This window comes from Carettochelys insculpta, chromosome 8 (assembly GCF_033958435.1).
Source record: "Carettochelys insculpta isolate YL-2023 chromosome 8, ASM3395843v1, whole genome shotgun sequence".
NCBI classification, from domain to species: Eukaryota; Metazoa; Chordata; order Testudines; family Carettochelyidae; genus Carettochelys; species Carettochelys insculpta.
The window spans coordinates 37,184,806-37,207,908 of NC_134144.1; the positions used below are offsets into that span (position 1 = coordinate 37,184,806).

The following is a 23,103-nucleotide window of genomic DNA, read 5'->3' on the forward strand; positions in this document are numbered from 1 at the left end:
GTTCTCTTTTCCAACACTGAAAATAACCATTTTAAACTACAGTAAAACCCCAAGTTACATGGCATTTGCATGTCTCACAACCCCCGCATAACTCAAATTTCATGCAAGGGGAGGAGGACCCCTCCTTCCTCCACCGAGCCCCTAGAAGCCTGGAGCCAGGTGCCGCAGCACCTGGTCATTTTCCAGGCTCCCTCTCTGGCTCAGGGAGACAGGAGCAGCAGCACCTGATCAGTTTCCCGGCTCCCCCCAGCTTGTAGGAGCTGGGAAACTGATCAGGCACTGCTACACCTGGCTCCCGGCTGCCAAGGGACTGAGGGGCTTCCCCCCTCGCCTCCCTCCATCCCCCCCACTCCTCCTCTGAGCCCCCAGGAGCCAAGTGCTACTGGGGGAAGCAGGAGGATGGAGCCCAGGATTTTGACATTTGCATTAATACAATTAACACATACGTCGAAATCATGTAAAGCAGGGGTTTACTGTATTTACTACTGCTTGACACTGTCCTTCTCTACACTGATGCTTATGCAAAGCCATCAATGGCAGGACTGATAGCATACCACAGTTTTTGCTATTGTATTACCTGAACCAATTCCGAGCGGCCATGCTGGTGTTGTCCTGTATCAGATTCAAGCCAGTTACATAAAACTTCAATTTTATTGTTTCAACCAATTTACCTAGTACTGAATTAAGTCTTCCAGTTCTGTAATTCCTAGGATCATTCCCAATATCTTTTAAGACAAACATTTGCAACCCTCCTGTCCTTAGGTATAACAGACGATTTAAATGATTGTTCAGCCACTTGATTAAGTTCCTTAGGAATTCTTACAAATTACACTGTTTGGTCTTGGTGGCTTAATGTTGTGTAGTTTAATCTATTTGTTTTAGCACAGAAACAGGAACCTGTATATTCAAAGGGATCATTCATGCACAGATCCTGAAAGAGTTACCACCCGCAAACAGCCTATTCAAACACTTCTACTGCAATGTCTTTAAAGTTTAATAAACTCCATGCATGGAAAATCCAATGTTCCACACTAGATTAACAAACTGGAGTATAAAGATAAAGAAAGCATAGTGGTAATTTTGTTTGAGATTAATCATAATTTAATATTAACATACATAATATCACATTGAATTACAATTTACAAGTTAAGAAAAGATAGGCTATAAACCTCAAGCAGTTGAGTCAAATCCATTCAGAAGAAAAGCAACGATCCAACTGGCACCTCAAAAACAAGTAAATTGTAGTACACTATTCTATGGACAATTTAGCGACAAAAATGCGATGTAACTAAATTACTTTAATATTATTTATGATATAAAAATGCCTTTTCAATTGCTAATTTAAAGTTGAAGAATATTTAATCTACTCCAAGAAGTCTTTTCAGCGCACATTTCAAACCAGACAGTACTGTCCTATGAAAGCCAACACAACTCCTTTTCGGAAAGTAATTTTGGTTAGGAGACTGATGTTATGCATAATGAAAAGCTGATGAAGGGATAGAAATGTACAGATTCTCATGTCTCAAATGTTCCTCTCAACTGAGGAATTCCATTTTCTGCTTGTGTACACAAGTCTAGTTTGGCATACAAATTAAACGTTGTAATTATGAGAAAAATGATAATAATCATGCAAAAGATTTAATTTCATGTAGTTAATACAGATCTTTGATTTGATAATTATGCACAAATACTAGCTTTATTCATGTCCCAAAAACATTTACTTGCAGGCACAAACAAGAAACAACCATTACAAGAACATCACAACAGACTTAATTTTCTCCTTTCCCAGCATCACACAGTATGATCACCAGAGCTAGTCAGACACATGTATCAACCTATATCCCATTACTTTTTAACCTCATTCCAACTGTAGGCCGCATACACACTCAAGATTTATAGTCCCAATTCTAGAGACAACAACTAAGCATCACCAATCTTACTTAAATAGGCACTTCAACGGATTTATAAAATTGATGTTCTAGAGTTATAGCCTGCATGCTAAGACATCATCTGCTTGCCTGTGTAGAATATCTTTGTTTTCATTAAAATGTTTCTTTCACAGAAACGAACAGTGGCTTTTCTCCTCTGCCACAGAAAGAAGTCTCCAACATCATGACCCTCATCAAAGCTCCCGGGAAGATGCTAAAATTAAACTAATATGCTCATACATTTCCTCAGTTTAGAGAGATAACGCATCTGTAAAATTTGCTGAGCTTATAAAAGGTGAGTTAATAGGAGTTTCTTTTAAAAAAAATGAAAAAGTATTAACCTTACCCTAACTTTACAGTGTGATAACAGTCCCCACATTGGCTGAGCACAAGCTTCCAGTTCAGCAGCAAAGGCAGCATAATAGGTCTGTGATTCAAACTCCACGTGCTCATTTAATTCTCGCTTATTTAAATTCATACCTTAAAAGACATAAGCAGTGTTATACAATATATTTGTCTACCACTGCGTGGAACTTATTATTTTTTTAATTATATACATTTACTTACATGCCTTACACATACAGGGAGAAAACAGCCTTGCAATGAGTGTCAGAGGGTGTGATCAATTGTACTTATATATCCTAAGTATTAAAGATTTGAATTAAGCAGAGACCTTCAAAGTTAACTAGCAAGATCATTTGAACAGAGAAAGTCTGTCCTCATTAGGCTAGCAACTCAAGCTCCCATTCTGAGAAGGTACATAATCCAAATCGGGCCTCTTTCAGTTTCAATTTCAAATTAACTAAGCAGAATTTTAAAATGATTACAAAACTTTGGATTTCTCCACCAGGAAAAAAAACTGCTTTCTACAATTTAAACGTGCAGAAAAAAAAAAAATTAATAAAAATTTCCACACACATTTCCACATCAATACGGAGAATACCTAAATGCATCATGTTCATTCTCCCTAGTACTGTGCTTAGTTTGACATTGAAACATACTTCTAGTAAAGTTGTAACTTATATTGCATACAACCACTTCTTCAAAATTTGGCAGTATGTAACCCAGTGAAGGTTACTCAACACCTCTGTGCATGATCAACATAGGCAAAGGGGTCTGTTAGAGCTCTGTCTCCAAAGGCTATCATTTTAACTCAAACCATAGACAGACTCATGCTTTGAGCACTGGAGGGCCACAATTCACGATTTGAGCTGTGGAGATATTCAGCTGCCATGATACAAGTAGGGTCTTGTCCCGAATTCAAAACATGTTGGGACTCAAACACCTGGGACAAAATTTCCCTGACCCGGAAATAACATGTAACCCACCAGCCAACATGCATTATGCATTCCCTGGTGTGTTCATTCAACAAGGGATGCAAGTCTATTACAGCTCTTATCTTGAGACCCTGCCCTCATTAGTTCAAAGTACAAAAAGTAATGCTTTGAGATCTCAGACATCTTTGGTTCAGTATTTGGTGGTGGCCAAGATCTTAGTTATCACAAATGCTGATCAGAAGCATTATAATGCCTATAATGTTCGTCCTTTGCTTCTCATCACTTGGTACTTCAGAATCAGAATCCTTTTGGCTTGCGTAATTTAGAATTAGCCACTTCCAGAAATTGGCCTCATATTAAGAATGAGCACTCTCATAGATTAAATATTTTATACAACGGTATGTAAGGGTTGTATTATAAACACTATATCATCTTTTAAAAATCTTGCTTAAGTAAAGGTGAGAAGATTTGAAATTAGACATAATCCAAAAAAGGTTTTTATAATCACTCTATAAGGAAGCTAAAAGCCACATACCTTGAAAGAATGATACAAAATTCATCCAGGTTACTAACAGACCATGATCCTCCAGGAATTTCTTAGCCACACTTTGGTGTGAAAGGATATTAATAAAATCACTAACAAGTGGCCAGTAAGTATTGTTCTTTAACAGTGCTTCCCCACAGTTCACTACGACATGTAAACTGTTTTCTTCATCTAGGAAAAGAGTGATTAAAAAAATCCCAACACAATGTTTTTTTTTTAAAAGAAAGAAAAGTGTAAGTACGATTTTGAGCAATTAATATAATCAGGGTTTTAAAACAATTATAGCAAGCACAACACATGACAGTAAAGAACTATTATTTACCTTATAGCAATGACTGTTATTCAAAATCTTGTCATCTGTGTGGGTCCCACATATGCCCACCACTTGTACAAGACTGGAATCTGAATAGCACGAGCTATTGGGCCATGCCTGCACTGCACATGTCCTTGTGCTCTGCGTTTCTAGAGCACCAAGTCATGGCAGTTGCATCTATTCCTCAGTTACACTGTTAATTTAAAATCTCAGATACAAAGGACTTCAAAAAAAGCAGAGATGGCAGCTTAGGAGCCACACACACACACATCAGCTTCTCAAAGAACCAAAAAGTTACTAGAAAGTAACCGTTCATTCTTCAGCTATGCATTCATGGGCCTCTCACTGAAAGTGATTCTGTAACACTGCCCCATCTGGACAGTGTTACTGAGGAATCCTAACTTTCACTAAATAACTGGTGATTCTAATACCGCCCTGCCAAAATTAGCATCCAACTGCAGGGCCAGCACAAAAGTACAGCGTTTACCAAAAGTTACTTCTAGGAGAATTCTAAGCCACTCTGAACGTGCAGAATTTATGTCCCCCCCAGATTTCTCTGCTTCCCTGCAAAAAATGACACTCTGATGGGAAAGCAAATAGAAGCCACCAGAGCAGTCACGTGACCTTCCTCAGCAGTATGTTTCAGGTGCTGTTGGCAGCCAGCAGAAAGGTAATCACTGTGGGGCAGAAGTTGGGCCTGGGGAAGACCCAGATAGTGACTCCTACAATGTGCCAGGCTTGGCTGGTAGTTCTGCCTGGGGAATTCACAATTTCCTTTCCCCTGCACAACATCAGAGGCCGCAAAAGACCAACCCTAAGATTTCTCCCCTTACTGCAGGAAGCTTTGAAAATTCCCCATCCAACCACTTCCTGCACCCATCACTCCTCAGCTGCTTGGAAGCTGTACAGGAAGCTGCACCCCCATTTGCCCAATAAGTCACCCGCACCCAGATACCCAACCCGCTGTGTCCCACTCTGCCAGCATCTGGACCTATGCCTGCCCCCGATACCCAGACCTCCCTGCCTAGCTCTGCCCTCTCTCATGCTGAGACAAACCCCAGCTGATTCCTTACCACCTTCACCTGGACCCCTCTGCAGAGTCCTGTTACCATTTCACCCAGAACACCCACAACAAGCCCTTGTACATCCAGATTCTACTCACACTTGAATCCCAACACTGTGTTGCCTGCAGCCAGACTGGCCCATACAGAACCCTCTCAACCCACACTTGGATCCTCCTACAACTAAGCCCCTTCATACTTGCATGCTGCCTTGCTGACCCTGCCTGCCCACAGGGAGGAGCAGGGCCTTGGGGTGTTCCTGGGGAAGGCCCAGTCCTTGTGCTGCATTCAGCTTCACCACTGAGTTCACATCCCACGGGCAAGAGGAGGTGCAGCTGTACAGCAATCTCCCACCTCTGTGCTCCCCTTTTATGTTCTGGAGCCTTTGCATTTATTTGAAATAATAAATGTGAAAAAAATTGCAGAATGTTAAAATATTGTGCACAGAATTTTTTACTTTAGTGCAGAATTTTTTTTTTTTTTGGTACAAAATGCCCTGAGAATAATGTCTGACTCTTTACTCCTAAGTAGCTGCCTTTCAGATTTCAGACGTAGGGATGTTTCTAACAGACCTGACTGAAGGATAAGCCCCATTATTTTAAAGCAGCTTCCAAAGTTTACTTTCATTTTGCAGTGGAATGTTTTCAAGACAACATTGTGACAAAATGTCCTTTTTTCAGAACAAAAGAAGAGAAAGAGAGAGAGAGAGAGAGAGCATGTAGGTGTTGGCCTCAGACAGGAGACACCCAGTTGCAAATTCCAGATGTGCCTGATTCAGAGGAGAGTTTTTCATTCCTAATCACTCTGCATGCCAGATCCAGAGCAAGCACCAAAACCACCAGGGAAACACAAGAGAAAAAGACTTTCCTCACATACACGCCACAGGGATGCTTCCTCCCAATGAAAATGTGGTCACAACTACTATGTTTAAACAAAACAGCATATTTTGGTGAAATTTAGTTTGGTGAAATCAATTTTGGTGAAAAATGTTCCAGTCAGCTCCAGTTTCTACAGCATGAACAGGAGGCAGGTTGTGCTCTAGGGGAATGGAGCTTTGATGACTGGAAGAAGACATATGAGACACGCTTTTGACTGCCATGTGGCTACATATGGCTCAATGTGAATGATGCATCTCCTTTGGTGTGCTGTCATCACAACCAAGTATTTAGTGATAACTGCTGGTGCTGTGGAGAGAATGAGTTGGGGTTCATAGTAGTGACAGTACTTGAAAGGTTCTTCTATGGGCCAGACTGATCATAATATAGAAGTATGCATCTTGACAGTTGTGATGCTTCCTGAGATTGAAAGGCATCTTGCCACCATTTGTCCTTAGCCTGTTTGTAAAACAAGCCTCATGACAACTTGCCCTTAGGTGAAATATACCTGGATGTACTTTTGTACCATCAGACATAATGCTAACAATCTGTTGTTTTAACTTAGAAAACGGGTACCTCTGCTGCTTCACTTTTCTGTTGTGAATCTCCCCTGGAAACTTTACAATCTCTTGATTAGCATTTTGCTCAGTCTGTAAATAGGCGTTCATTGTGAAGTACACAATATTTAATTTACACAAAGCCAGATAAGCATCCCATTAAACGAAACTTACTTACTTATCACCTTTCGGTGACCAGCCCCAATTCACAGGCCTCAAGAGCATAATTTTAAGAAGGAAGGAGTGAGAAATCCTTACATCTTACCTGTACACACATTTCATAATGATTATGATAATCAGAGTGACAAACTTTCACTGAAGACCTTACATGACCTCATTTAACGAATTATTATATAGAGGGCAGAGCCAAGGGATTCTTGTGCCCTCTGCCAATTACCATCAAGTCATCCCTGGGTGACAGCGGTCAAGACCCACAAACCAGTCTCATGCCTAGAAAGAAGGAACAATGTAGGCTGAATTTCAGACTGCGTATAAATGCTGCAGTCCTTTCAGGTCTCGAATAGGATGAAAACCCTTTTTCCCTTCAGAAAAAAAAAATATCAGGAACCGAAGCCTCTTTCCCTGAACTCAGACGTAACTCTTCTGTGGCTTTTTAGGAAAAGCAAGGTAGCCTCTTCTTTTAGTGGATTACAAGAAGGGTCTCTGAAGATGGACAGCAAAGTGGTGTGGGTAGAAGGCCATGGACTGGAACTGGAGGGAATAGCCATGTGAGACAGCTTCCAGCACACAGATGTCTGGTATTCCAGTCCAAGTCCAACAGACGAAAGCTAACCAGCATCTCAAGAAGTGGGCCCTAGCCATAGCCCTTCCCTGATCTAGGTGTGGCTCCCAATACTCATGTCAAACCTGCCGTCTGGAAGCAAAGTGTACTCTGGTTCATGACTAAGGAACATGACAGTCTCATAAAAGAGCTGTTCAGCTTCTTCTTGGGTGATCATTCAGAGGATTATTGTTGCGAATACCTAGGTATCTTCTGTCTAGCCTCCCTTGTCCTTGATATTTAAAGGTCCTGTGAGTGGGGCAGGGGTGACCAGTGAGTCAAGTATCTGACATCTTTTTAGAGCGCACATTGTGTCATTGGTACATAGGGTGAGTACATCTATACATTTCAAGGAAAAGTCTTCAGTCATATTCTTCACCTCTCTAGGGATGAAAGAAGTCTGTAATCATGTCTGAATATGAATTGCCACAATTGCAAGAATCTAGCCACCACGTCTAATAAATCTGTGAGCATCTGTAAAAGAGGTGTTTGCCATTGGCTGTCCTTCAGCAGTAACGACTTTCAGCTCCGACCTAGAGTACTGAGGGAGATAAGGCAGAGTTATCTCCCTTTCTCGCATAGGTCAGACAGTTGTACAGGCTGAACCCCTCTAGCCCAGCACGCTCCTGACCAGTGCCAAACAAGAGAATTTGCCAGACCATGGGAAGTGAATATTGTCCAGCAGCATTACCAAAGCTTCCTCTGCTTACTGGACTCTTACAAGCCATTTAGGGGTAAATTGCAGCTAAATAACAGCACAGAACACTGACACCGAGGACTGGTAGCTTTAAATAGATTTTATGGGACCATGGGAAACTTGGCCAAACCCATGATAAGTGGTCATCAGGCTAACTGAAATCATGCCAGATTGCAGATGTTGCTGGACGAGAGAGGTTGAACCTGTATTTCCAAACAAAGCTTGAGAGTGACAAGCCTCCCTTCCAAAGAAAGCTACTTTCTTTGAGCCCATCTCCATAGGAATGGTTCTTGGACAGCTTGGCTACTTCATGGTGTGCAGCGACAACCAGTTAACCCAATGTTGCAATACTGAATAGGTGTAAGATTGCTCAAACTTCTTTAGTGGAGGGGGATAGCGGTGAACAGGACTTTGATTCTTCCTTTCCACTCAACATTTAGAGGCAATGTGACTTGCATCTGCCACAGAATTTTAGCTGGTTCCAAAATGTCCTTGTTAATTGGCAATGCTAATCTGGAAGAAGAGAAGAAATGCAGTATGTCAAACAGCTTGTAACCTTTTTCTATTTCAAGGATCTCAGCTAAATGAGAAACCAACTCCTGAAAGGCTCCAAACAGATACAGGAGCCAAGGAAAATGCCTCATCAGGGACGATGAAAGATACTATTTAGGAAGCTCAAGACATATACATTACCATTTCCTTCTCTGTTGGCTGCACTTTCTCCTCCGTGTCTTTGGACAGCATTCTGGAAACTGATGTGGAATGGGAGCATGATACTCTGCCTTTTCTTGAGTAGTAGGAAAGAATTAGGCTCCAGTATGCTCTAAGTCCCTGCTATGCCCAACAGAGCCAAGGCAGAACGGGTAAGGTTGATTTCGGTCATTCCTGAGACGGGTAAGTCAGAGATATGGAGTGTCCCTGGTTTGTGGAAAGACACTTCCTCCTAATCTGTGTGAATGGCAAAAAGACTGCTGAAAGCTGCAGAGGTATGTCCTAAAAAAATGAAGAACAGTTGCCCACCTCCAAAGAACACGCTGATTTTTTGAGGTGACCTCAATACCATGAGGTCAAAGACTCATATCAGGACTGAATGCAGTTCCACTGGTGCTAGAAATATAGCTATCATGAACATTAGACTGGACAGTACCACTAATGTGTCATTTGCTAGTGTCAATGCCAGCACTGGAGATGTCAGTTTGTGCTTGATATCACTGTCAGAGGTAGACACTGTGGATACCTTATATCAGGGGTCAGCAAAGTGAGGGGTGGGTCCTCCCTTGGAGAAATGGCATGAAATTTCATAAGGAGGGGTCAGCATGATCGGCTGCTGGGTCTCAAGCTCATCAATTTCATTAAAAATGTTTACATATGTTACTGTTTTTATGTATGTGTATTCACATTTATATACCAATTAATGAAGTTTTATATTCTACAGACTTACTTACACTCGCTGAAAGAGGGTTTTTTTAAATATGAACATAACCAAAATCTCCATCAGTTTGGATTCATTGGACAGGTTGGGGGGGACCTGCTAACTGCATGAACGAAAAGTGGGGCCTGATGTAAAAAGTTTGCTCACCCCTGCCTTATAGCTCTTCAGAACAGAGGTGGAAGTTGAACCAGCATCACTTTCTCCTGTCACGTGAGTAGACCTAGTGCTCAGTTCCTGTGAAAAGAGGGTGCATTTGTATCTTCCTTGTTTTGGTTGAGGAGGCAGAAGTGGTCTTTGGTGCGGCATTGGAAGCTGAGAACAATGTGGTCATGTGGTCACAGAGATCCTTGACACAAAGACATCTGGATATTTTGCTAGTACCAGAATTAAGTGTTGTGTGTTGGTTAATAAGGGCACTGGCTAACTGAGACTTGGACACAACCAGTCCCATCTTAGAAGTCAAGTCAAATCCCGTTCTTCAGGATCTGAAGTCCCTTTAATTGATTGTCCAAGGAGAATCAATTTTAGAAGAGTATCTTTGGATTTTCTTGTGTTCACAGAAAAGGAACAGCACATAGGGCAACAGTTAGGTACATGTTTCGCCCCAAGACAAAAAAAATGCCAGACACTTGAAACCATAAAGAGAATGAGTCACAGGACTGGCACTGTTCAAAGTCCAAGGGTTTTGAATCTGTTTTGTAGACAAATGTGGCAGCACAAAAAACACGAAGTAGAGATTTTAGATTTCCTTTTAAAAAAAAGACGTTGAAAAAAAATTTTTTTTTGACAGAGGGAAAAATAAAATTAAAAAGAGGGAGTTTGGCATCATTCTCAACAATCTCAACAATTCTCAACAAAAGAGAAGACTATTCAGCTAAAGCAGTGATGGGTAACCTGCAACCCATCAGGGTTCTGTATCTGTTTTGTGAGACATTTTGTTTACTATTTCCCATAGGCAGGGTTGCCAGACCCCATAGTTTTGCATCGGAGTAGTTTTTTCCTACTGGTGTTACTAAAGTGCCAGACACATAAAGCAAGAGCACATAAAGTGAGATGCATGCTTAATGCACATAACATTGACTGCAAGAGCCGCGTGCTCCCTCTGAATTCAATCAGCACATCCCGCAAAAACCAAGTATGTAAGCACAGTTAGCAAACCTACCCTATCCTAAGAGGCAGTTTTGGTTATCATAATCCTGCAGCCAACTGAGATGAAGGAGGGACATTCATGCAGCCCACTCGCTAGCCTAGCTTGCCCACAGCTGCACAAAAGGGAAATGAACAGACACCCTGTTCTGCAGCCACTCTGCCCTATAAACCCTTTGGGTGGGGGATGGTGATGAGGACTCACAGCACATGAGCAGCCCAAGGGACACATCAATTCAAAAATTCAACTCTCATAGGCATAAGGCACATACATACTTAGAATAAGACCCCTGCCGACATACATTCAGATCACCATCAGGGTTTCTCACTGCGTCTTTTGTAACGGTACCCAATAAATATTTTTCCAGATTTTTTTTTTTTTTTTTTTTTTTTTAAGAAAAAGCTATGCATACTCCAGCCCAGTTATTTCAAACCTCAGCCTGCACCTAAACTCCCTCCCAAAACCCATACTCCTGACCCCGTTCTGCACCCAATACTCTGGCCCACGCTAGAACCCTCTTCTTGCAGCCAGAGTGTTGAGGTGTAGGAGTGATGGGTACAAGCTCTAGGAGAGAATTTGGGTGCAGGCTGGTGCAAATTTCCTCCCCGAGCTTGCACTCCTTTCTCCTGCACCCCAACACTCTCTCTCAACCTGGAGCTCCTTACTGCATCCAAAATCCCTCCCAGAGCCCATACCCTTCATCCCTTCTTGCACCCCAACAATCTGCCCCAGCCAGAGGAAAGTGAGTGAGAGTGGGGGAGAATGAAAGACATTCCCCTTGCCACAGGCTTCTCAATAGCTTTTAAATTCTAGAAGTGAAAATGAAATATTGAACAGAAATGGGATGTTTTGAGGTTGGTCATACTTGTCTCATGGAAGAAACTGACAATCTTCGCAAACAATGAATCCAGTTTTAATTTACTGGTCTTCAGCCTAGGATCTGCCACACCCCTTCCCTAAACCTCTGCCCACTTCATCTCCCTCATTCACTTTCCTCTGACTGAGTCAGTAGTTGGGGTGTAGTATCTCAGTAATCAACAATGGTCCAAATGTCAACTTGTGGCCATAGCTACAACAGTGAGACATGATACGCACCACTGTGCGTTACTGAAATCTAAATCTACCTTCCTGTGTCAAGCTGCTGTACACACAGATACAAAATGAGAGATGCAAAAGCATTTTATATATCAAAACATGTTTTCAAAAGTAGTACTTAAAACAGCTGTTACCACTAATTAAGAGTTCCCTTGATTTATTAAAAAGGTGAACAATGAATCCTGATATTACATGCCCAAAAAAGATTCCTAATTACAAGATTTAAAATGTTCCAGTGCTGTTTAAATACAAATGGATTTGCAAAGTTGCTGGTTTTCCCCCAAGTCTGCTAAAAATACATTAAAGCAATCCAGGAAGCCACCAGATTACTTCGCCATAACCATTGTTAAAAACATTAAGTAATTCTTCTTAGTTCAAGACTAACAGAAACATAATCAAGATTTCTTCCTAGTAGAGTGCAGATTGACATCAGGCTACAGGAGACAAGATTTTGTTCCAAATAACACTATTTCAAAAACTGTGCTACATGCAAACAAGGCACTTCTCTGAAAGCAGAGAAATGAGCTCTGTGAAGATTCGAGCCTGTGATTTCCAGAGAATGTGCAGTTGCTTGCCATAGCATATACACATCAAGCATCAGATGAAATCCTTACCACCGACCCCCTTATATCTGGTAAAAGGGGTGAAGCTGAACTAAAGCAGCACTAGAAGTTCTTGGTGCAGCTGAAAGGAGTCCCCTTGTGCAGACACTACAGAAGATGGACCCCTTACAAGTTTTTGGACAGGAGGGGTACGCAGCACTTCATTAGGCTAACTCTCCCCCACGGCAACTTCAAAGTGTCAGACTTCTAAGTGCCAGCATGCTGTCTATCGGCAGGCCTTCAAAGTGACCGCGTTACTTCCAAGTGCCTTTACTACCCAAAGTTTTGGCACTTGGAAGTAAAGGAACTTGGAAGTGCCCACGGCTACACAGCATGTCAGCACTTAGAAGTTTGACACTTCACAGTTGCTGCGGGGGAGAATTAGCCTAACAAAGTGCTGCATGTGTGTATCACAGCACCTCATTAGTAATCTCCCATCACCCTGATTACTGTGCCCCCTTCCAAGTACGAGGCAAGCGTAGACTGACTATGTCATCCTACACTTATATGAAAAAACACCAACCCAAACACGTAAAAGTCTAGTGCCATACTAAGTAAAACCATTCTTACACTTTCCAACAAGTCTTATGGCTTCTGGCTCCCAGAATGTGTGGCTACAACCTGCCAGTTCTGAAAAGTTAAGGCCTAAACAGAAGATTAATCATTTTGTACAAGTCCTGTGTTTGATATTAATGAAAGCATGAATTTAACTTACCTTGAAGCTCACTTTTAATAAGGCAACTTTCCATCATATACAATAGGACAGTGACCATAATATCCAACAGCTGACATTCTTCTGTCACTTGACGTGCTAGTTCTTCATTGCTGAACAACTGAACACTGATATGTACAATTCTGTTAGACATGGTGTCTGATTCATGGCTTTTCTTCAGTGTTTTCATAATAAAAGCATAATGCTGAACAAAAGTTTTAGTAAAGGCAATCTGCAAATTTAAAAATAAAAACAGTATTACAATAGTTATAGTTCATCTTACTTCAAAACAATTATCCTCAAACTTACAATCAGTACTGGAGAAAAACATCAAATTTATCACAACAGAACAAAATCAGAGATCTGTCTTATCCAATATCCTGATTCAGAGGAAGAGTCAAGAAATTTCACAATGGAATACCTCCATTTTATATAAGCGTATGTGTTCTCATTACCCATGTAAATTTTTTTTTTTTTTTTTTTAATATCTTGGTTCTTATGAAGGAACCCTTAATTGTAGCATGACTATTCAATTACAGGAGGAACAAATCTAATCCTACCTATCTCTTGCTATCAATATCTTCTGGTAAGGGGTTTCACAAACCAATTAAACATTGTTTAAAAAGTAATTCTTGCCAGTTTAACTTTTTGCCTTTTTCATGAGCGATCCCTTTGTTCTTGCATTATGAAAAGGGTAAACTGGAGCTTCCAACTTAGCTTCTCTTTGCAATTCATTGTTTGATATACTGTATTTCTTATAATATCGTATATTGGTAACTGCTCTAAACTAAAAAACAAGCCTAATGTTTTCAATTCTTCCTCATAAGGAAGTCATGCTAGGACTAATTTTTTCCTGCCACTAGATCCCAATTTTGTCTTCTGGATCCTTTTCCAGACAAACAAAAATGAACAAAATATTCAAGTTGAAAATGTACCACTGATTTAAATAATGGCTATATTAAAATCTAAGATCGCTATTCAGTATTACTGTTACTATCCGTCAATAGTATTGACCAGGATGGGGAGGGATGATGACCCTACTCTCTGTTTGCCAGAACCTGGGAACAGGTGTCATGGGACGGATCACTTGATTGATTACCTGTTACATTCATATTCTGTGAAGCACTTGGCTTTGGCCTTTGTCAGAAGACAGCTTGACCTTTGGTCTGACGCAGTACGGCCATCCTGATGTTCTAGGTTTGACTGTCCTAAATAGTCTTCTCTTCTACAAAGGTTTCCCTCATCACTGTTAAATTTGTTTTTTCCAGATAATTAACATATTGAAACAATATCAGTCATTGTACAGCTCCTTAGGGAACCACACTATTAACATTACATTATGTTTAATACTGACCTTTAATTTATACTTTTGTCATTTAGCCAGCTTTTTACTCATTTCAAAATTTAAATTCAAATGCTACTGCTGTTCTAAACTACCACCATATGGATTTGCTTAGTCCGAGGAGATGAGATAATACAAGCTGTTTTGGTGATGAAAGACAATTTTCAGCTCAAGCACTAAAATTCCATGTCTAATCTAAAAATCTTTTCTTTGAATATGCTACATCTTTCTGGAATATAAAGTAGGCACTTTAAGGCAACTTTTAGGCCAATTATGGCTTCCATGGTCTTGGAATACAAAAACCACGACCTCACTTTACAAACAGCCTGTCCACACTCTGAAATACATGGTCCTTTTTTATTAAGAGCACTGCAGTTGCTGCTTTTATCAAAACTGATTCTCCAGAATACTGTGAAGCATAAATGGATCATAAACAGCTTTCAAGAAACCCTTCACTCTCCACCCCACCCCTAAGAATAAAGTTAGCCCAGTGTAACAGTTGTGTCTGGAGTACACAATACTTTGATTATTCTTGGTTGGAGGATGGCCTACTAATACCATTCAAGTTAGTATATAAAATAGAGCGGATGAGACATTTTTTGCAGAAATGACAAAAGAGAATCTAGCCTGAGAGAGAGAAAGTGAGGGATCTAATAACTTCTAAAGCAGGAGTGTGCAAACTGGGAGGGGAGGTGCACCCCTTTGGAAGGAAGGTGAAATTTCAAAAGGGGGACACAGCACAATCACACACATACCCACCCCCGTGGGAACCTTCCGCTGCTTTCCCGCAGGCTGCGTCAGCTCAGCTGCCCTGCACAGTGCTCCCTGCCTCCACAGTCTCTGCTGTCAGCAGCGGGCCTGGTTCATTTCCAGTCTCCTGTCCCCTCCACGGGGGCCTCTGCAGCCTCCCACACCTTCTCTGGGCTGCCCTCCTACCGTCTCGGGGTCCACTGTCCCCTGGGAGTGCTGGAATCATTTCCAGTCTCCCCTGCATCTCCCAGCCTGAACAAGCTGGAAGGCACTGGGGCAGAGGCAGCTGAGTGGGGTTAAGAGGTGTGTGCTTTTACCAGGGCAGCCCATTTGTTCCGCTTCCCGAGAGAGTTCAGGCTTTTTTTGCTCCCTTTTCCTTAATTGCAATTAAGTTGATCTTTTGATTTGCTCTTTTGTTTAACTTTGCCCAGGAGGGCTGGAGAAGAGAGGTATGGGGGGGAGAAGCAGGCACTTTAAACGGCAGGGAGCTGTAGGTTTTGTTTTTCCCTCCCCCAAGCTGGAGATTGGGTAGGACAGGCTCTTGAAAGAGGAAGATAAAGAGGTTTTATATTTTATATATACTCTCCATCTCATTAACAATTTTGAAATATGTCACTGTTTTTATTTATGTATATTTACATTTATACGCTGATTAATAAAGTTTTTACATTCTATGTACTGAAAGGGTTTTGTTTTTATTTTGTTTTGTTTTTCATATGAACATAATTGAAGTTCCTGTTGGCCTGAATTTTTTACACAGGTTGGGGGGCCCCAGCTAATTGCAGAGACACAAAAGAGGGCCCAATGTAAAAAGTTCACTCACCCCTGTTATAGAGACAACAGAAATTAGTCAAATAAACGACATTACTCACTCATCTCGTCTCTCTAATATCCTAGGTCTGACACAGCTTCAACATCATTGCCCACAACGTCTCCCTATAGCATTCAGTGAATCAAAGAGCACCAGCAGAGGATCATATAAAATTATGTCACAAGAGAGCAACCATGGGTAAATCAAAGGGACTCTTCTCCTGAAAGCCAAATAACTGATTGATGACATTCCTGTCCAAACTTAATAAATAACACAGTCCTGTAGCACCTTAAAAACGAACAAATTTGTTAGTCTTTAAGGTGCGACAGGACTGCCTGTTATTTGCGAGGCAACAGACCAACATGACTATCCCTCTGAGTCTATCCAAACTGAGGCTGAATTTAAACAGACGGGGTTTCCCTTGAACTAGCTATAATCTATGGTGCTTATTTCCATTTTAGAACTTTATTTCTTGTGGTTCAATACAGCAGTAAGAAACTGAACTAACTGATGATCTTGTGGTTAAAATATCAGACTAGATTCAGGAGATCTGGTTTCAATCACCAATTACATCAGACATCTCTCTGTGCCTCAGTTCCCCATTTGTAAGAGGTGGGTAAGTCTTCTTTTCGTCACTAGTTTCTAAATTCTTGAACAGACCTGTCTCTTACTACATTCATTCAACATTTTAAAAAAAAGGAAAAACTGGTACAATTCAATGACTGGACTGAACTAATACGTAGTATACGAATAATTTGCAGTCTTTACCATTCCTTTCCCTTTACATGTGACTCTTGTTAGACCATGTCTATTAGGAACCCTAAACTCCTTGGCACAGAATCTGTAGCCAACATGTTTTGTAAACCACCAAAACTGATTGTAAAATGGTGATTTCCTTCCTGCAGAAGGTTTCCTCTTTTTATGCAAAAATATACTTATGTCAAAAACCTCATTTTTTCTGCCAAAAAGTTTGATAAAAATATTGAACAGCCCTACCTGACACACTTAACGTGCTGTAGAGATAAGGCATAATATTCTGTTTTCAAACATCATCATTTAACACTAAATTAGCAGGTATCAACGACAGCAAAAGTTCTTTCAAAATAAAGATGCTGAAACAAGTAGTTTCTTATAACCAGATGAGATGCAAATTATTTATTCTTTTCTTTATTACTCATGGCATAGGTAAAAATGAATATAGTTAAGGTTGCCTGACACCCTCCAAGAGCTTTTAAATTAGGAGCAGAGGATTGAGGAAAGCCAATAAAAACTATGTAAAGCAGTCAAACTAATTTTTAATCATAGAAAAAAAATACTGTATTAATACAGTCTCCTGCCAAAAGAATTACATGCACCGGACCTTTAACTCAGTGAATTCTGAAGAGTATATGAACAGTAATAAAATCTTCAGAGCAGATGTTTCTTCCCCATCCTAAATCCCTGTTGTCTAAGGAAACTTGGGGGTGAAGGCCAAAAGCATGGCTGGAGGAATGGTTTGCCAGTATTGCACTTGCTCCAAGACAGGAAAGTAAAACTGTAAAAGCTTATAGGTATCTGCTGCTCTGAGAGTTTATAAAGCGTACAACCTAAAAAGGAAATAGCCAATACAACAAAAACACCACTCTGGCTTCTGAAAGAATTTTCAAAACAGAATTATTCAGCCAACTGTTTTGTCCACATCTCCTACCATGTATTGTACAGCTTTGGGCTTATTAACAAACTCGCAAATAATAAAAGAACTCGGGTTTGTTATATTATTATTTATATCAACTACATATGTGCTCATGCAAGATGCAATACAAGTCAAAATGAGTAAAAAACTGTTTTTGGGAGGAGGAGGGCACACAAATACCTTATAATCTTGATCGGGCAGCATGTTGAGTAAGAAAGTTACCATCTTTTGTGGAAATTCATATTTTATTGTCCAAAATAATAATTCTTCTAGAAAACATTTATGCTTTAAAACATCCATGATGGACTGATCTGCATAAAAAGCAGGAGAACAGAGGGGGAAAAAGACTTCAGAATGGTTTTAGGTTTCACTAAGGACATTTCAATCTTAGTTTAATAATGTTCTATTTAATTTACTAGATGCAAACTTTTAAGATTGAGCAACCTTAATGCTAATGTCCTGCTAATGTTGATAAAAAAGGGTTTGCAAACACCTGAAGAAAATTAGATATGCCTAGTACTGTCTACAGTATCAGCCTGTAACAGTTTCACGCCTGGAATGCCTCCAGTCACCAATGGCAGTCTTCTGTACAAATCATCTACACAATCAGACCCTTATACAGAATCCAATTTATCAGGGTTATGCTGAGCAGTGACAATCTGCAAATAGTCACCCCTGGGCCAGACCTTCAGCTGATGCTAATTGCAATTGCTCCAATGACTTCCACTGAGCTACAGCAATTTCTACAACTTGAAGATTTAGCGATTGACATCAGCAGATTACTGATGGAGTACAGTATTATTCAACATGAGCAAGTGCTGCGGAATCTGACCCACATTAATTGAATGTTAAAACGGTGACATAAGAAAGTTTTATTTCTAAACACACATTTCATCTGTCTGCAAACTTACAAAGCCCTTAAATAAAATTTAACACTTCCATTTAACCTCTTCAAAATCAATTTACATACTAAATAATAAGTTTGCAAAACGATCTTGTGAAGGAGGCAAGTACCATCTCAACTTTACAAAATGAAAGCACTGATAAATAAAGCAGATATTTTTCAAAAATTATAACCCAAATTAATAGTAAAACAAAGATCAAAACCCAATTTACCTCAACTCTTGGATTCGTTATCAGTCTACTAGGTCAAACAATGTCTTCATTGTCCTTCAAAACTATAAAACTTATTCTCCATAGATAATAGAACAGGTCTACTTCTACAGCATGGAAAAATGTGTGCAAATATGGCCCTGCTGTGCCTACCGCCTACCAAATTCAAGGTCCATTTTTGTCAATTTCACAGTCATAGAATTTAAATAATAAATCAGAAATCTCCTGACTTCTGCTACTTAAATCTGAAATTTCACAGTGTTGCAATTTTGGGGGTCCTTTTCCAAAAGGAGTAGTGGAAGGATCACACAGTTATTCTCGGGAAGATTGTGGTGCTGCTACCCTCACTTCTGTGCTACTGCTGGCAGTGGCACTGCCTTCAAAGCTGGGAATCTAAAGAGAAGTGCCTGCTGGTTAGGTGCATGGTATAGTATTGCCACCTTTATTTCTACTCTGCTGCCTTCAACGCTGGACTCTTGGTCAGCAGCCATTATTCTCTGGGCACCTACCCAGTGCACTTTTTGTAAAAAAGGAGGAGCCATGGCTGGGGCTGCCAGAGGGGTGGTGGGGGCTCCAGCTCCCACGGCTGCAGGGCAAGTGAGGGCTCCAGCTGCCAGCCCCACTCTGCCACGGGGTACAGAGATGCTGGCTCCCAGCCCCGGCTCTCCTGTGGGGCCAGCAGGGGGCTTCGGCTCCCAGCCCCCCACACTGCTGCAGGGGCTGCGGAGGGAGCCAGCTCCCAGCCCCCCTGCTGCTGCGGAAGCTGAGGGGAGTTCCAGCAGCCCTGCAGCTGGGAGCTAACTGGAGCATTGAGCCCCGCCAGCATCCCCAGCCACGGGAATCCTGGTGAAGAAGTGCCGGTACTGTATGGCACGTAGCACCAGAAAAAAAGCCCTGCACCTACCTATGAAGGCAGTGCAGACACAAGGGTGGCCCCCACTGATATCCTTGTGACACCTCTGCAATTCCCCTTTGGGTGAGAACTCCCCAGTTTGAGAAACACTGGTCTCCCCCATGGAATCTGCATAGGAAAGGGTAAAAGCACACAAGAGACCAGATTTTATGGTCTTAGGCATTTTTCATGGCCATGAATGTGGTAGGGCCCTTGCTCTTGAGAAAAAGGGAATCTTGTCCCAGAGGAGGACAAGCAGCAGTAATGCCACTTCTCCCTTTTTTGGGACTTATCCCAGAAAAAGGAGAGAGAACTGGAATTTCAGAAAGACGCTCCGAAATCAGGGCAGGCAGTGCAAGAAATGCTGAATGCATCTCCCCGCCTGGCACCATTCCCCACCCCGCTTGGCCAGACCCAACTATTTTGCAGGGTGCACTGAATGGCCTGAGGCCCAAAAGCAAAGCAGGAATTGATAGATTTTGTGCCACTGTGCCCCTGCTGCGGGTGAGCTTACAACCACCAGAGCCAACACTCTACTGGCAAGTGCCTGTGGCTGACCCTGGCTACTGTGTTAGAAATTTCAAGAAGCATCAAATATCACAAAAATATGGACACATTTTAGAGCCATTTTTATGAGGAATCTTTGTCCAATTCAAAGAGAGAAGAAAATATATTTATGTTCTGGAAGTTTAATATCAGAGAATTCATTTTTACCTCTCTTAATCCTGAACATTCTGTCAAAATCATCATAAGCCACTTACTACAGCAAACATACAACAATCATTTAGAGTCTCATCCTCCAACCTTTTAAAAAGGCCCATGCATGAATTTATTACTCAAAGATGCCCACTTGACAAATCATGCAGATTGAAATCACCTATCCACAGAAGAGACACAATGATCTTAAGTACACTTCTTATGACCTAATACACACACACACACACACACACACACACACCCCCTCCCATGGCTATGGTCTGAAGAAGTGAGTCTGTCCCACTAAAGCTCGCCTAATAAATTATTTTGTCAGTCTTTAAAGTGTTCCTTGACCGCTTTTTTGTTTTGACAGTATATAGCCTAGCATGGCTCTCTCTCTTATTACACACCAGTAATGTACCCTGTTAGTGTGTGCACATGCACGCACAATCTACCACTGAAGTTCAGCTTCCTCAGACCAGAAACATGCCAGTTTAACAGGGCATGACATCTCCATACCACAGCTTGAGGACAGGGAGAGACCACCACCACATCCAAATTATACAGGCTGAAGAATTTAAGAAATAGAACTCTGATTCAGCACCCATGAAAACATGTTATAAATTAGATCTTTTAAATGGATGAGTGTTTTGGAAATAACAAAACAAAACACAAAGAGAAAAGGATACTTTTAGAATAAGTTGCTCAATATTCACACCCACATTGAATACTGAAGTGTCACCTACGTCTTTTAAATGTATCTTTTATTTTTCCTATCACCACGAAAATATATTTGCAGCTATTTGACACTTTTCTGCCGGGATATCAGCATCAGCATGCCAAAATATTGCAAATGCACAGCCTACAGTGAAGACAGCCCGATTAAGAATTTGTAGTGAAGCAGGGCATCTACTTATATGAAGGGGTAAAATCTGTTTTTAATCAATGTTCAGTTTTCTAAAGTTGTCTTTTAATACTCTTACTTTATACCCTACAGGACATAAAAATATGAGCACAGAAAACCATATACTATTTTATAAAAACAGAAACTTGCCTCCTCCTTCCCACCCTCCTGTCCCCCCACTAGCAGACTCCCTCCTCTGGGGCTAACATTAGGTGCTATCAACATCATCATTACAGTCCATGTTGGGCCCCAGAACTATTGGGTGAGAGGGAGAGATGGGGGAGACTACAATTCTGGAGGAAACAACAGGTTTAATTAAAAGAATCATTTTGCTGAAATTCATCAATAATAAGCATTTGGCAGATTCTAGGCTTGAATTTCCTGCACCACAACTGAAGTTCACTTTAATACAGAAACGGCATTGTTTCCAGAATTGTGAGAATTTTACTTCATATTTTAGGAAGTTTGATTAAACGCTAAAGACTCAGATAGAAGTGTCTTAACTAGACAGCTCTCAAGTCTGCTCTTCCAGCTTGTCTCTGCAATCTAAGTTTCTGAAGAACAAATAATGGTTTTCTTATAACATTTCAATATATTTCTATACATTGTACTTGACAATTACAATTGCCGTTTTTAAAACTATAGTTACGTTTTCTTTTTTTTGGCCTCTCTCCGTCTCTCTTTTATCCAGTACATGTGAAACACTATAAATTGTAGTTTTCCTCTCCCACCACCACCACTCCTTCAAATCTCTGTGTTCACTTCAGTCACTTTTCCATTTCAAATTCCACCTCCATGTTCTCACTTTCAAGTCTTTCCAAAACTTTGTTCTCCCTACAGATATTTCCTTCTTGTGACTTGTAGCTCCCCAGTGGTATCTTTCTATCTTGTTAAAAACACAAGTAATGGTATAGTGTAATTTTAAACAGAGTAATTTCTCTACTGAAAATATCAGTAGGGAAGGCACTAACAAACCTGCCTCCAAACAAAAGCATGAGACATAGAAATTCTCCCAACTCCAATCCCTAAAGGGCTAAATCCTACCGTGCTTTGTCAGTCATGCTTCACAGAAAACTCTCAGGGACCTCATACATCTGACAAAATGAATTGCTACTCATGAAACCTTGTGCCACAATAAAATTCTTAATCTTTCAGATGCCACTGAACTCGTTTGCACGGACTTCAGTGGGGCTATGTCTACACAAGTCCCTCCTTTCAGAAGGTGCCTATTAATGACGCAGTTCGGAAGATACTAATGAGGCGCTGACACACATATGTAGTGCCTTATTAGCATGATGGCGTCCATGTGAGATTCAAAAGGACCCCAACTTAGAAAGCCCCTTCTTCCTACTTGGTTTTGGGAAGAAGGAGCTTTCAAAGTCAGGGGGGTCCTTTCGAAAGGCCCCCATCTACACAGGGGGCATGTGTTCCAAAAGCAGCATTTTTGAATTGTGCACAGATGCCATTATGCTAATGAGGTGCTGCATATTCATGTCAGTGCCTCATTAGCTTCTTCTGAACTGCCTCATTAACATGCCCCCTCTGAAAGGAGGTTGTATGTGTAGACACAGCCTGGGAGTTTTCCTTAAGTTAGACTAGTGATTGCAGAATGTGGTCCATAGAGAGAACTGATTTAAAGGTAAGATATAAAGGTGAGCGATTTCAAAGCGATTTGAACTTGTTTCTAATGGCACCTCTTTTCATATTAAAAGAATGTCATTACAGGATCAGTTTTGCTTCAGACCAAAAATGATCAGCAAGGAAGTGCTCTTGTCTGGCCCAAATTGCAATTATATTTATGCCAGAATACAGAAAGATGTTATCAGGAACAAATCAAGGCTTCCACAAGGTTTTTGTTTTGTTTTGTTTTGTTTTTTCAATTAGCATTTTAAAAAACATCCA

General features: G+C 40.8%; 1 protein-coding gene across 4 annotated transcripts in view; it reads right to left on the bottom strand.

Annotated features, from left to right (window-relative positions):
- The window catches only part of UBR3 (ubiquitin protein ligase E3 component n-recognin 3), a 189,465-nt gene that overhangs the window by 134,853 nt on the left and 31,509 nt on the right, over positions 1-23,103 (bottom strand). For all 4 annotated transcript variants that reach the window (XM_075001016.1, XM_075001019.1, XM_075001018.1 and 1 more), the window contains exons 7-10: positions 17,777-17,907; positions 13,025-13,253; positions 3,741-3,920; positions 2,275-2,408 (exon numbers count right to left, since the gene is read on the bottom strand). In XM_075001016.1, the coding sequence (XP_074857117.1) occupies positions 2,275-2,408; positions 3,741-3,920; positions 13,025-13,253; positions 17,777-17,907 (674 nt within the window). The remainder of the gene's footprint in view (positions 1-2,274; positions 2,409-3,740; positions 3,921-13,024; positions 13,254-17,776; positions 17,908-23,103) is intronic.